This window comes from Monomorium pharaonis, chromosome 5, assembly GCF_013373865.1.
Source record: "Monomorium pharaonis isolate MP-MQ-018 chromosome 5, ASM1337386v2, whole genome shotgun sequence".
Lineage (NCBI taxonomy): Eukaryota > Metazoa > Arthropoda > Insecta > Hymenoptera > Formicidae > Monomorium > Monomorium pharaonis.
In genome coordinates this window covers 24,089,839-24,106,323 of record NC_050471.1, presented here as the reverse complement: position 1 = coordinate 24,106,323, position 16,485 = coordinate 24,089,839, and the positions used below count along the sequence as shown (strand labels likewise).

Here is a 16,485-nt window from a genome sequence, read left to right as displayed (position 1 = left end):
ATCGTCCACTAGATCTCAATAATTCGTCATTTAAGGTCAAATCGTCAATTATTACAAAGAATTATAGTTAAGGTCAGTAATTAGTCATTAATAAAACCTTATTAATACGTCGTAAAATAATCAATTAATTGACATTATTAATTAGTCAAGAATATGACGTCAAAAATACGTTACAGGATGGATAAATAACTAATGTAATTAATAAGTCAAAAAATGCGATTTTACTACATTAAGATAGCATTAAAGTGTTATTGGTAATCGAACTCATCCATTGTAATCACTTCTCCTCGCCCATCACAGCCCGTGTCGTGTGCAAAATGTATTGCATATATACATCCATATAAACGTATAAAAACGAGAAGTTGCCTTTTCAGCTCGTAGTTAGTAATGTGAACAAGTATACTGGATAGTGTATTGTCACAAGTATTGTTCTTTTGTGAACATGTAAGTATCTGCTTTTAATTTATTACTTTTTATTCTCTTATTTTTTTTTACTTTAATAATATTGAAATTATAAAAATACGTTAAATCATTACTATATATGCATATAATAATGTAGACAATATAATAATATATGGATGGATTCGGCTTTTAATGCTCTTTAATTGTTGTCCTTACAAAATTTCCAAAATGTTGAAAAAAGGATTGAAAGTAGGGGTAAATTAAAAAGTTTAAAATTTTTCAAAAATCTAAACATACTATTGTAAAAAGTATAAAATAAAAAGTATAAACTTTATACTTTTGTATGAAACATTTTTTCATAAACCTTACATTTTCAAAGATATTTGCCAAAAATGAAAAGATTCGTTATATTCGAGAAGTAGTTTTAACCCCTAAACGAGATACGCAGATAAAAAAAATGATGGGTCTAATATTTTATTATGTTCTACAACATATCTAAAGCTCATTAAAATCGGTGAGAGACAATTCTGTCCGTCCCCTTGTTAGTTAGAGAACGCGGGGGAGGGACGGAGCTCTCCTGCACTCTCCATGTTTTTACATTAACCAAATAGCGACATAAAATTAGTGGGTTAGATTTTAAAAAAATACGGGGAGAGGGTGCAGGGGGAGGGGCGGAGCCTCTACGACTTAAATATTACAATGATATTGTAAGTGTCAAAACTAGATACAGTATGAAAAAATAAATATTATATATAATATATAACTTAACTATAAAGCGTATAACTTTTTTTTAGATCGAAACTATAATTAAAACAATGGATGATAAAAAAGTGTATAAATCGTGGAATGGTATTGATTCGGGTGAAGAGATCGTTATATCTGGTATTAGCGGCAGATTTCCAGATTCAGACAATATAAATCAGTTACGAGAAAATCTATTTAATAAAGTTGACCTTGTTAAAGCAAATCATGATCGATGGAAAAAAGGTAATATAACTTTATAATATATTATTTATAATTTTATTACAGTTTTACATTACTCTTATAGAAACATAGTGTAACCTTTAATTGATTATTGTTTAGTTATATATGGTGTTTTTATCTAGTATAATTGAAGAGCAAAATTTTTTTCAATCAGGATGTAACGATTTTTTCATAATTAGAGAAACCCAGTTTTAGAATTTTAGTTATAAAAGAGTTTTAAACATTTAATTGTTGTAATTGACTAACTATTAACTATATAGTACTGATAGAGACAACCTTGCTCTATATTTTGCTTTATATTCTATTGATGATAAAATAAATCGTATACAAAAAATGTTACTTTTTTGTACTTTAAAATTTAAATAAAATTTTTAGCATTTAAATGATATATTTGATTGTATAATTTCTTAGTTTAACACTTCTCATAATGCATAGTTATTTTATAATTTGCTCTAAGCTGCTAGCGTACCTGTCTCAGCACCAAAGTAGATACGCAATCATGCTGCATGTTAATATTTTAATTATTACAGACGAAACTATACGGTTTATTTTACAAAACTGCTCTGGGTTTCTTTAATTATAAAAAAATCGTTACATCCTAATTGAAAAATAATTTACAATTTAATTATTAGATAAAGACATCATATACTTATAATATATTTGTAGCTACAAAAAAGCATTTTTTATAAATGTTTTTCAGAGCCAAAAACATACTATAAAAATAAGACTTTTTTTATAATAAAGTACACCTTTTGTAGTTTTTATACAAATTTTATTATAATAATTTTGTTGAAAATCCTCAAAAACAACTTTTCTTGTTGTTGTCGTATCTGATTTTTTAAAATTTAAACTTTAAACAAAATAATGGTTCTTTAAAGTTAGAATGGCAAAATGTTCACGAGTCGGCTATAGAAGTCGATAACAAAACTATAATTTTCTAATTTTCTTTCGTTTTTCGTATGAAATTGATCACAGCGCACCGCGTTATTATCTGTATTTTAATTTTGGAGAAGGATTTTCAATTCCATGCAATCAATAAAAAAATTTTGGTATCCGAAAAATTAATGATAAAACAGAGCAGTTTAGTATCCCTTTAAGCGCTTTATTGTTAGCACGCGTCTTCTACCGATGTAGAGGGAGTATTAGCGTTTGGGGGAAAGGAGCCCCACTGCGTCTCCGGAGCCGAAGTTGATGAAACCTATCCTAATATTATTACTTAATAATATTAAGCCTGTCCTACAAGAATTTCTAATTTACTTATTTTTACGAAAAATAATAAAAATTTTGATAAATCTGGACGCCATATTAAATTAGCCATTTTGAATTTCACACTTTTAACATAAGATTTTTCTTCAGCGACACTCAGTAAACATGTTACTTTCTAAAACTTTCCACTTATTCTACCTAATGTATCAAATATAGCTTTTACCTTTAAGGGGTAGTTTTCACCCCTCAGAGTGAACCTGGGCCGATAAAAAAAATACGTTTAAAATATTTTTCATAGTTCTACAAATGTGTAAAATTTCATTAAAATCGGAGAGTGACACTTCCGTAGGTTTACTTGTTAGTATGAAATTAATAGTTTTTATTAGCAAGTAAACAGTTTTCAAAAATGAATAATTCAAACAAATTATTACTTTGTTCAAATGTTCAATTGTTCAAATTCTGTAATGTTCAATTGTTCAAATTTTGTAAAATAATAAAATAGCTTTTATAAAAGAAATTAAAAGTAATAAATGTAAAAAAATTAGAAGTCAAAAATAAGCAAACAACACGTAATATAAAAAAATACGTGTGGAACAAAAAATTTTATTATTATACTTATTTTATAGTAATTTTATTTATATAGAATAATATTAATTTTAAAATAGAAGAATGAAGTAAAATAATATTAACTTTATTATTAATACTACTTAAAAGTAAGAATGACAGTAGCTTTAAATTTGATCAGATAAAGGTTTTAATGAAAACAACTTGGATCCAAACAAAAACTTCAAAGAAAACAGCTTTGATTTTAATGTAGATTAAAAAAAATAGACTAAATAGAAGATATATGCGTGTCGCAAGTTGCCTGTGGTACGATGCGAGTGTGACAATAAAGGCCTTGATCGATGTGGGAATGAGTTATTTGCGCGAGAAAACTGTTTGGGATAAATCGACAATTTTTGATACAAAAAATGACACAAAAAGACTCTTTTCGACGTACATGTAACAAAATAATACATTATGTAATAAGGGCATAAAAGTCGGCTTTCTGTGCATAAATTCAAAAGACCGTTGCGTCCATGTTGCATATTGTATTTTCTGTGATATCCCGCACATCCATGTTTCTGTAAAGGAAAAATTGTCTTATAATAAAATCAGGAATATGACATTTTAACAACAAAGATTTTTTTATTAGTACACATTTTCACACACACACACACACACACACACACACACACACACACACACACACACACACACACACACACACACACACACACACACACACGTTAAGAAAGTATGGTTTAAATTAAAATTGTAAAAAAGATAAACGAGAATATAACATCTTTATGAAATTCTCTATCTCATTAGATTTTCTTCCGGATATGTCAAGCCGTATTGGAACAGTTGCCAATATAAAAAGATTTGATGCTAATTTCTTCGAATTACCTTTCGATCAAACGCACACACTCTCGCCTGACGCGAGAATGTTAATGGAACATTGTTACGAAGCAATTATCGATGCGGGAATTAATCCAAATCAATTACGAGGAAAAAATACTGCTGTAATTATAGGGACATATTTTATTGAAGCGCAAAGACAGTTTTTATATAAAAAAGAACAGGTAGAGAAGAAAGTTGTAATTAATACATAAATATAGTTAAAAAAATTAACCTTCTGTGATGTGTGTGCTAATATTTTGTAATGCATTATTTTATTATTAGTTAGGTGGCCTGAATGTTATTGGATGTAGCAAATCTACAACAGCAAACATGATATCATATTACTTGGATCTGAAAGGACCATCGCATGTAGTTGATACAGCATGCAGTTCTAGTCTTTACGCTGTAGCACTTGGTTATAATTATATTATGTCAGGAGTATGCGAAGACGCGATAATTGGGACTGCAAATCTGTGTTTTAGTCCAACTATTAATCTATTATACACTAATCTTGGTATTTCTTAAATATTATTATTGTAATTTGTTATATATAAAAACTACCTTATGCGTAAGAATTAAAAAGAGATACTTCTCTATTTATAAAAAAATATATAATTTGACGGATTAAATAACTTTAATATACTTTTAACTGTATAAAAATTATAATAAAATTTTTGACAAAGTTGAATAATACTTTTAATAGATGAAACAAAGAGTTTTATAATACTTTTGACAAATATTCTTATGCAATATGAAGTAAAACGTGTTTTTTTCTATATATTTCTCATCTTACAGGTGTTTTGTCACCCAATGGTTATTGCAAACCTTTTGATTCCGCTGCTAACGGTTTTGTGCGTGCTGAAACGGTGGCAGTGATATATCTACAAAAGGCAAAGAATGCAAAAAGGATTTATGCTATATGTCCACATGTTAAAGTAAACAACGATGGCTATAAACAAGAAGGAGTAACGTTTCCGTCATCTTTCATGCAGAGTACTCTACTAACAGAATTTTACAACGAGTGCGGAATACCGACATCTCACTTGGATTACATTGAAACACATGGTACCGGAACCAAAGTTGGCGATTTTCAAGAAATTAATGCAATACAGAACGTTTTGTGTAAAAATAGAGAAACTCCATTAATGATTGGTTCTGTTAAATCTAATCTCGGTCATGCTGAATCAGCAAGTGGCTTCACTCAAATTGCCAAGGTAAAACAAATGTTTTTTTTGTTTTTATGCACTATTTTTTAAATAATATTTATTTTCTGTATATATATATACATATATATATTTATTATTTATATATTATTATTTATATATTATTCATATGTTGCACACATATTTATACAAAGATACAAAAATATTTTACACAAAAATAGTTTGACCAGATGCTTTATTTCGTCTAAACATAAAGATTCATGAAAGATTACGAAATACTTTTATATAATTTGAGTTTATTTACAATTAATATATTATAGAACGTTAAGGGGATCATAAAGTCGTCTGTTTTACCGACATTCTGTTCAACCATTTAGTTTCGAATTAAATTTACAGAATTGAAAATCCTTTTACACGTTTAAAGTACGTACACAAATAAACCCGAGACTAAAAATGTATAGTGTCTTTATAATAACGACTCAATCTTATTTTGTCCATGTGACTATTTATTATTTTTGTGATACAATTTTCGGGAGATTAACCAAGTAAGTAAGTAAGTATATCGCGCGTGCACGCACAAAGAAAAACATATATCATATAACTAAAGTAGAGTTGAACAGAATATCGGTAAAACACATGACTTTAGGATTTCCTTGATAATGAACAAAAAGGAGGTTGTAAATTAAATGTGGGCATAATTAGCAAAACTCTGTAATTAACAAATTTGTATCAACAAGAATTGTGTCACATAAATATTTACTGAAATATTTAAATAAAACAAAATGCTGGTTTTATATCAACTTTCTCATTTCTACCTAACTTTAACCAATTAATTTAAATTTTTAATTTAAAATTGTTATTAATTTTAAAGGTAATAATAGCATTCGAGAGCGGTTTTGTCCCTCCAAATATTAATTATACAACACCACGGAATGATATAGAAGCCTTAGTGAATGGAACTGTTCGTGTCGTCGAAAAACCACTGCCACTTAAAAACGGTTACATAGGTATAAGTGGTTTTGGTTTCGGAGGAGCTAATGTTCATACATTGTTAAAGTGGAATCACAAACAAAAAATTAACAACGGTTTACCCAATGACGATTTACCAAGACTTGTTATATTATCTGGACGTACTGAAGAATCTGTAAAGTTGTTTTTAAACGACGTTAGTAAATATTTTGAAAACAATTTTAACGTTATTTTAAATAATTAATTTTTATTTCTTGCATTATAATTTTTATTCAAAAAAATATTTTACTTTAGGTCGTTAATCATCCAATAGATAAGGAATACATTCGTTTATTACACGACATCCATGCAGATAACATAAAATGTCATTTATGGAGAGGATTTATTATACTTAATCAGCAACAAGAATTAATAAAAGAAATTCAAAATTGTGAAACCATAAAAAGACCTGTTTGGTTTATATTTTCTGCTCTAGGCACACAATGGCCAGGAATGGGTAAATACTTAATACTTTATACGTTATATGCTTGGTGAAAATATAAAATCAAAACGTAAGTCGAATGTAAAGGGAGAGTAATAGAAACATAATTAACAAACTTTCTATGAAGCTTAAATTGAAACAATAAAGTATAAAAAAAGCATTGCCACGTTTTCATTGTTTCATAGAAGGTTCACACTTATTGTATCAATTTACGTTTCATAGAAGGTTTGTTAACGCTTCTATTATTTTCTCTTTTATTCGACTTATGCTTTGATTTTATATCTTCACCTAGGATGTATTTAATTAATAGACTAATGCGTACAATTTTTAAATTAAAATTAGGACAAAACTTGTTAAAATTTCAAGTTTTTGCAAAAACAATAAAAACGTGCGATATTATTTTAAAACCATATGGTATAAGTATCACGGATATTTTAACAAAAACAGATGAAAAATTGTGCGAAAACGCTTTATATGCCTTTCTTGGTATCGTCGCTATTCAGGTAAGATATTATATTATAAGTAACAAAATTATAAATAAATGTTACTTATATTATAATTATTGTTAAAACAAAAATATAAATTTTCTGTATTTTATTTTGCTTGAATTACACAGGACCACAAAATTTTGTTGAAAGTTTACCTGAACCAGATCAGGTATGTCTTAAATTGTTGAAGCTTGTTTAACTCCATTACGTCAGGTTTTTTATTTATCTGAAAAAGAAACATCCAAATAAAAAATAAAACACCAATTAACAGGTCAAAATCACCTGAAACACTGCTCGTTTACGCATAAATTCATAAACTCATAAACCTATTTGTAAGCCCTGAACCCAAAAACCTATTAATAATCTATTCAAATTACTTGATGTTTATCCCCAGTTTCGGTGTTTTTCTTGAATAAATAAAAAACCTAACGTGATAGGGTTAGACAAGATTTGATTTGAGCGACCCAAAATCCATAGGAAATATCTGGTCTAGTCCGAGTAAATTTTCAAAAAAATTTTGTGTTCTTGTGTTATATATTATGTTATTATTTAAGATTAAGTGTTATTAAATTATATTTTATTTTTAAAATTATATGTTATTTATAAAGGTGTATCTTAAATTACATTTTACTGTTATTATGATTAATATTTTTAAAAATATACAATAACTGATTGAAAAATAATATGTACATACTTGTAGATTGGGTTAGTAGACCTTTTGACATCCTTAGAAATTATTCCGGATTACATGATTAGTCATTCCGCTGGTGAACTCAGTTGCGCCTACGCGGATAAATGTCTCACTATTGAACAAACTATTTTGTCAGCATACTTTATTGGTTTAGCATGTGTCGAAAAAAAAATAATTTGTAGCTCTATGGCACTTGTCAGTCTTGATTATGAAAGTCTAAAAAATATGTGTCCAGCGGATATTAAAATAATATGTCGCAATAGCGAGAACAGCATTGTTGTGTGTGGACCTACAGAATCTGTACAAAAATTCATGAAAGAATTACAGGTAAGACAAAATAGTATTGTATTGAGTTAACAAATAAAAAATTTAACTTGATAATTTTAATAATATTAATTTTTTAAACTGAAACTACAATTTACTTTACCTTTACACGTGTTAAATTTTGTATTTTTATATCAGCTTAATAATATTCATGTGAAAGAGATCTACTGCAACGTACCATATCATTGTTCGTATCTTGCATCTATTAAAACTCAACTTCTGTTAAATTTAAACAATGTAATACCACGGCCAAAAAAACGAAGTTTAAAATGGATAAGTTCTTCAATACCTTGTACGGAATGGTTTACTTCAGCGGCAAGCTTATCATCGGCGGACTATCATACGCATAGTATATTAAACCCTGTTCTTTTTGAACAAACCACGCAACTAATTCCAAGTAATGCTATAACTATTGAAATCGCACCAGACAACATTTTGCAAAAAGTTTTGAAAGAATCCTTGGGTACAAAAGCAAACATTGTATTGAATAAACGCACTGAACAAAATATTGAAGTACTTTTAAGAGGAATTGGACAGCTCTACAATTATGGTTTACAGCCGCAGATCGCCAGTTTGTACCCACCAGTGGAATTTCCAGTTAGCCGAGGAACTCCTATGATTTCTCCATCAATCAGGTAATATATTACAGTAATATATATACTTTTATAGTATATGAGCAAGACTTTTTATGTGGTTTTAGATGGAATCATTCTAAAAATTGGTTTACACCGGACTGTAAGACACATAAGTACTTCAGAAGAGAAAGGGAAATTCAAATTGCACTCAAAGATGTGGAGTACGATTATTTGGCCGGACATGTAATAGATGGGAGAAACTTGCTGCCTGCCACAGGTTATCTTGTACTTGTTTGGCAAACTATTGGCATGATGAAAGGATTAATGATCTCATCAATACCGATAATATTTCGAGATGTAAAGTTTATTCGTGCTACTCATTTGACAAAAAATAGTACTGTGACATTAAGGATTGCGATACAGAAAGGTATTCGTGGAATAAGTAATTTTAAAGCATAACCGTAAAAAATGCATATATATCAAACATGAAAATATTCTAGATGGGAAGTTTGAAATAACCGAAGGTGATAGCGTTGTGGTAACAGGCACAGCACACGACATATCGAATCCAGAACAAGAAATGACTTCGACAGATTTATTATCAGAGAATTATGATGAAGAAGAGCAACTGACGACCCGAGATATCTATAAGGAGTTGAAACTCCGCGGTTATCAGTATAGTGGTTGGTTTCGTGGAATAAAAAGTGCATCTGTTTCAGGCAATAAAGGACATATTATTTGGAAAAATTGGATAACTTTTATGGATATCATGCTACAAATGCGTCTTATCGGATGCGATACTAGGAATTTATATGTTCCTACGAGTATTCAAAGACTGGTGATTAATCCTGAACTTCATATTTCAATGCTACGAAAGAATGTAGATTATACAAACGGTACGTCAGACTTGCATAAACGTAAGGGTTAATTAGTGAGTGCTGTTTTGCTTTTCAATATAAGTATAACTTGTAACATACAATAAATTGCAAGAAATATGTGTGATATCATATAATAAGTGTATATTTCAGATACGATATTACCCGTACAAATACACAAAGAGATAGACACGATTAAAGCTGGCGGAATAGAGATACAAGGCCTCAAAGCTATTCAGATTTCTCGTCGAATTTTAAACCAAGTTGCTGTTATTGAGCAGTACACATTTATAGCTCATCAAGATCGCGCTAAGATTTCTTTAAATGAAGCGATTCGGATATCAGCACAACTCGTACAGGAAGATCATCAAATCACTAAAGTGAAAGCCATTGAGCTGGTAGAAGACATCGATGATGTTACATTAGAACACCTTTCATCTTCATTGTTGATTGAAGCTTTTGAGGATGTGCCATTAATACAAACGAATATTACTCTATTAACATCGCCGAATCGTTTTAGTTCAGAAGACTTATCACAAAATATTTTAATCGCTGATATAAACAAATCAACTGTAAACGATAAAGTCTCAATAGTTGCCGGATTCAATCTTTTGTCTAAACAGCAAAGTTCTTTAGAACGACTTTTGCCATTTCTAAAAGAAGGTGGCTATCTGTTGACGCGTGAAAAGTGCGACATATGTGACTATAGAAAGTATCAGAAACAGTACAAATTAAATGTTATTCTTGAAAAGCGCAGCGATAAAGAAATGATTGTTCTTATGAAGAAGAAAGTTTATGTAAAAAAACGCATTGTTGTTTATATAAATAATAATAATTTTAATTGGTTAGATGATTTAAAGTCGTTTATAAGCGACAATAGCAAACTCGAAAAGGATAGTAGAATCATAGTTGTTGGAGAGGGAGACTCCGAATGTGGTCTATTGGGTTTTGTTAACTGCTTAAGAAAAGAACCAGAAGGAGAACTTGTTAGGGGTATGCTTATTCAAGACAAGGAGGCTCCTAAATTTTCTCTTCAAGATCCCTTTTATTTACAACAATTGAAAAAAGATATGACAATTAATGTATTGCGATCTGATGGAATCTGGGGATCGTACAGACATTTAGCATTATCACGACAGGAACCCGAACCTGTTTCTACCGCTCACGTTAGCCAAACGGTATGTGTGGTGACGCGATAAGAAAAATATTTTCAAAGCATATCGATGATTTATTAATATGCATAATAATATTATGTACTTTCACGCATTTTAATTTTTGCTTATAATTTTTATTTACAATTCTTTTATTGAAATTTTTGTTTTATATATTATACTATATATTATACTATATATTGTATTATAATTGACTTTTGTAGATTCGTGGTGATTTGAATACATTTTATTGGATGGAAAATAATCGATCTATTGAATCTCCTCTTGAAGATTTGGTGTCTGTGGTTTACTCATCTTTGAATTTTAGAGATGTCATGTTTGCGTCTGGTAAATTAATACTTAATACAGCTATGTCACGGGGACGGTTATATGAATATATTCCTCTTGGAATGGAATACGTTGGATTCGATGCTACCGGACAACGAGTAATGGGAGTTCATGATACTGAGTAAATAATATTTTAAAAACTAGTTAAATTTTTTTAATATAAAAAAATTAGAACTAACATAAAATAATCTTTTTTTAGTTGTATAGCAAACGTTGTTGTAAAGAATAAAGATTTATGTTGGAACGTACCTGACACATGGACATTTGAAGAAGCTGCGACAGTCCCGTGCGTTTATAGTACAGTTTACTTCGCCTTATACATTTTTGGAAAAATGAGAAAAGGCGATAAAATACTTATACACTCTGGTACTGGTGGCATTGGACAGGCAGCTATTCATCTCGCTCTCAAAGAAGGATGCGAAGTGTTTACTACTGTAGGCACAAGCGACAAACGAAATTTTATTAAAAAAGTGTTTCCTACAATTTTGGATGAACATATTGGAAATTCTCGAGATACCAGTTTTGAACAAATGATCATGCGGCAAACAAATGGCCGCGGCGTTGACATCGTGTTAAATTCACTGGCGGAAGAAAAGCTAATTGCCTCCGTTCGTTGTTTGGCACAAAACGGCCGTTTTTTGGAGATCGGAAAGTTTGATCTTGTTTCTAACAATCCTCTTTATATTTCTGCGTTTCAGAAGGGTATTAGCTTTCATGGAATTTTATTAGATAATCTATTTATTGGTGATCACAAGTATAAATCAATATTACGCAAAATGATAACTGATGGTCTTAAGAACAGAACCATCAAACCTATTCATGTAAAAGTTTTTCCGAAAACAGATATTGAAGAAGCTTTTAGATACATGGCAAGTGGAAAACATATGGGAAAGGTATGTATGTGATTATTAATAAAATATTAGGTGTACAAATAAGTTTCCATCGTTTGACAAAAGTTGGCGCCACCAATAAGTTATGGTTACAATTGTCAGATGTAAAACGCCATTATCGTAAGATTGGACATCTGTCAACAACATAATCTTGAAATATTAGTGAATTTTTATCAGTATAATACAGTATATTCTTTTGTGTGCGAAAATGTCAAGTTTTGAGTTGAATAAGCGTCATTTGCGGGAACTTTTAATTTACTTCTTTAATTTGAAGAAATCTGCAGCTGAAGTGCATCAATTGTTTGTAGAAGCATATAGTGAGGCTAACTTAAGTGAGAAAAGTTGTCGTGAATGATTTTAAAAGTTTAAGAACAGTGAGTTTGACATCGAAGACAAAGAACGTAGTGAAAGGCCGAAAGTGTACGAAGACGCGGAATTGGAAGCATTATTGGATCAAGATTCGTGCCAAACGCAAGAAGAACTTGCACTTACATTAGGGGTGACTCAACAAGCAATTTTATTCCGTTCTTTTACAATGCCCAATTTTTGATAAAAAAGAACGGCGGAAACTTATTTGTACACTTATGAGAAATTTATTTTCTGTATAGTGTTCCACAAAAATATTTCATACATAATTTAAATTTATTTTTAATATATGTATATGTTTATAGATTATAATAAATATTCGGGACAGAAATAAACCTTTAAATGAGCCCATTGTGGCATATCGTCGTTATTATTGTCTCAGGAATAAAAGTTATATTATATTGGGGGGTTTGGGTGGATTTGGTTTAGAGTTAACAGACTGGCTAATATTTCGTGGTGCCAGAAATATAGTATTGGTTTCACGAACTGGCATAAAAAACGATTACCAACGCATGAAGATTCGACTATGGGAATCGTATGGTGTAAATGTGCTAATCATCAAGAATATCGATGTCGCTGATTCCGCAGGTTGTGAATACCTCTTGCAAACTGCGGAAAGCAAAGCACCTGTGGACGCGATATTCAATCTTGGTGCGGTGTTGAAGGATGATGTTCTAAAGAATCAAACAGCGAAGACATTTGCAGAGTCCTTTCAGTCAAAAGCTTGGGCGACGCAAACTTTGGACAAACTTTCCAGAAAGTATTGCGCTAAACTAAGACATTTTGTAGTGTTTTCTTCCGTTTCTTGTGGCAGAGGAAACGCTGGACAAACTAATTATGGCATGGCCAATTCTGTTATGGAAAGAATTTGTGAAAAGAGAGTGGAAGAAGGATTACCCGGATTGGCAATTCAATGGGGAGCTGTTGGTGACGTGGGTCTCGTCGCTGACATGCAGGAAGGTGAGAAAGAACTGATTATTGGTGGTACCTCACAACAAAAAATTTCTTACTGCCTCGAAGAACTTGATAAGTTTTTACTTCAAAGCCAACCTGTAGTGAGCAGTATGGTAATAGCTGAAAAAAAATCGAGATCTATCCGACATGAAACTCCGACAGAAGCTATTGCTGATATTTTAAGTAAGTTTCTATTTCCTTTTTTTCTTAATACTTACTGTATTTTTTATTTAATTTTATTTTACATATTTAGTTACTGGTAGTACACTACATGTCAACGATTTGTTCCATTCCCAAGTTTACATAGAATATGTTACATATTCTATGTAAACTCGCTAGGGGAATGGAATAAATCGTTGAAGCGCAGTGTACATTACAGTTCAAGTCAAAATAACTTTATTTGTGTTACAGATATAAAAGACATGAAAGTTGTAAGTCAAAATACATCTCTGGCTGAACTTGGAATGGACTCCCTGATGAGCATAGAAGTCAAACAAACTTTGGAACGGGAATTTGACATTTTTCTTACTTCACGAGAAGTGTATAATCTCACTTTTGCAAAACTTAGCAAAATGTTTAATCTAAACGTCAGTGATAATAATACGCAGAATGAATATCTTGATGCAAAAGAGTTGGATGTCATGATATTGCCAGTTGGTATTGTAAAAGACAAAGATTTTATTTCAGAAAACTGTTTTGATCTTTTGACCGAAAAACAGAACACTATAACTGAAGTGTTTCTCATACCGGGAATCGACGGTTGTGGAACGGTATTTAGTCATTTAGCTGCAGATATTAAATTTTCAGCAACGTCTTTACATTATAACACAAATAACATTAATGCTACAGACATCATATTGGAGACAACTGATCGTCTTATCAATGTAAGCAAACGCACTAATAATTTTATGTTGTAATTATGTATATAGTTTTTATTATTTTACTTTTTGAGGCATAAAATTTAAAAAATGTTTTAACATTTACTTTAATATTTGCATAGCATGTATTATCAAAACTAAAAGATGGAAAAGACTTTGTAATGGTAGGATACTCCTTCGGGTCTATTATTGCAATAGAGTTAACAAGAAGATTGGAAGCCTTGAATTTTAAAGGCCGTTTGGTTCTTATCGATGGCGCTCCAGAACAAATAAGAATGATGTACAAACATTTTACCTCAAATTCTAACGATACGGACCTTCAGTTTGTTGTTTTAACTAATATTATGGAAATTTATTCACCAGGAACTAGTAAAAAGGTATAATCGTTTTCTTAGATTTATAAGTTCAAATTTATTGTACATTTATAATATACTTTGTATTTTTTGTGGAAATTATCATCAATATTATTTTTTATTTTATAATTTTGTAATTTATGGGTTTTTCTTTTAATGTAAATTTTTATATTAAAAAAAATGTGTCATGTGATAGATTGTAATGGAATTGGAGAAATGTAATACCTGGGAAGAGCGATACGATATTTTTGCAATGTCGTTTTTAGTTATGAATGAGTCACTATCTCCAGCAAATTTAAAAACGCTGTGTACTACAGTTTACAAATATTCATCCGCTATTCGGCACTATGATCCTTCTACTTTGCCACCAATTAAATCTCCTATAATCTTGCTAAAACCTACACAGCCGTTAAATATATCAATGACAGATGAAGATTATGGTTTGCATAAGGTATTTTTAAAAAGTTGTACTTATAATAATTTATGATAATTTTTTGTTGCAATAAGTTATCAAAACTTTTGGGATTAATAAAAAATAAAATTATTTAAGGTTACTCAAAATACGATTCAAGTACATTACGTCGACGGCAATCATGTGACAATATTGAGAAACGAAAAAGTATCAGCTGCAATCAATGGAGAACCACCTTTTATCATTTGAGGTTATAATTTATACAACATTATTGAAAGATAAAAATCAGCGATTAATTGTTAAAAATTAATAACATTATATACACACACACAATTTTTCAGTATACTAAACTTGAATTAAAAGAAAAGGGTAATGGGCTGTTAATAAAAATTATAATTATTTGTAACATATAATAAATACTATATATATATATATTTGACTAGTTGCATTGATCTCAAATTCATTTTTGATAGCACGCGTTTACGTACTTGGCGTATCTCTATTACATTTTTGAGGTTTAATTATGTGCCGTTCTCGCAGTGGTATATTTTAACACAATACGCAGAAGCAGTCGTTAAAAGTTTTTCATCTTACATATTTTTATACGTGCGAATTTTGCCAGGGAAAAAATCTTTATATCAAGGATCATATTATATATCGGAGAAGATTAAATTTTCATTATTAATCGGCATGTAAATTTAAAACTAACACGATGGTTGAATGATATTTGATTAATTCAATTGTACAAATACGTTGTGGCCGCGTATGGTATTATTTACGTATTATCTACGATTTTATACCGAAAGAAAGGACACGCGATGGAAGGGATAGACTGCGAAGTGCGCGGGACAATAAGCAGAAGATCGCGAGTAGTAACGGCGAAAGGACGTGCAGCCAAGCATTTACGACAAAATTCTAATTTTCACGTTTTGCTCTATTTTATAATTAAATTATCTGATTAGTAGCCCTAAGATCTCGAATTTTTAATCTATAATCTTGGATTATTTTGTAATATTTGATAATATCCTTCCTATAAAATTTGATCGACATCGATATAAAGATTTTTCCCTGGGAGATAAAAAAAATTAATTAAAAAATTAATTAATTAAACGTTGTAACGTGTATATCTTGGGAACGGTTGGTGATACCGAAAGAAGGGATATGCGAAGGAAGGGATACACGATAAAATATGTAGTTAAAAATGTAGTTAAAAATTTTTTAATTATATTTTATATAATAGATTGTTAAACAAGTTATCTAATTTAAATTGTGATTTTTTTAATTGATTTCAACATTTATACTTGTACATTAGTCTTTTCAGATCTTATCATCTGAATTTAATGCTGAGGAACTTCTAATACATCTTATAATAATGTTATCTTTTTTTCTATACTTGTTCTTTTCTAATTTTATGGGACAAGAAATTACAGATCATTATAATCTTATATTTATCACTGCGTAAGAAACATCGTAGTTTATTATAATTGTTTTACAAACTTTAATAACAAATGTAAAAATTAATGTAACACACA

The 16,485-nt window shown here is 30.1% G+C and overlaps 1 protein-coding gene across 1 annotated transcript; it reads left to right on the top strand.

Moving 5' to 3' along the window:
* Positions 1–395: 395 nt before the first annotated feature.
* Positions 396–16,485, top strand: LOC105830655 (fatty acid synthase-like). The gene is made up of 20 exons (XM_036287176.1): positions 396–444; positions 1,197–1,389; positions 3,964–4,217; positions 4,318–4,549; positions 4,831–5,249; positions 6,070–6,363; positions 6,462–6,663; positions 6,991–7,151; positions 7,837–8,154; positions 8,290–8,786; positions 8,852–9,153; positions 9,227–9,622; positions 9,755–10,779; positions 10,977–11,221; positions 11,300–11,993; positions 12,662–13,493; positions 13,722–14,194; positions 14,311–14,565; positions 14,738–14,992; positions 15,092–16,485. The coding sequence occupies exons 2-20, from the start codon at positions 1,218–1,220 to the stop codon at positions 15,200–15,202; spliced, it is 7,137 nt and encodes a 2,378-aa protein (XP_036143069.1). The 5' UTR covers positions 396–444; positions 1,197–1,217; the 3' UTR covers positions 15,203–16,485.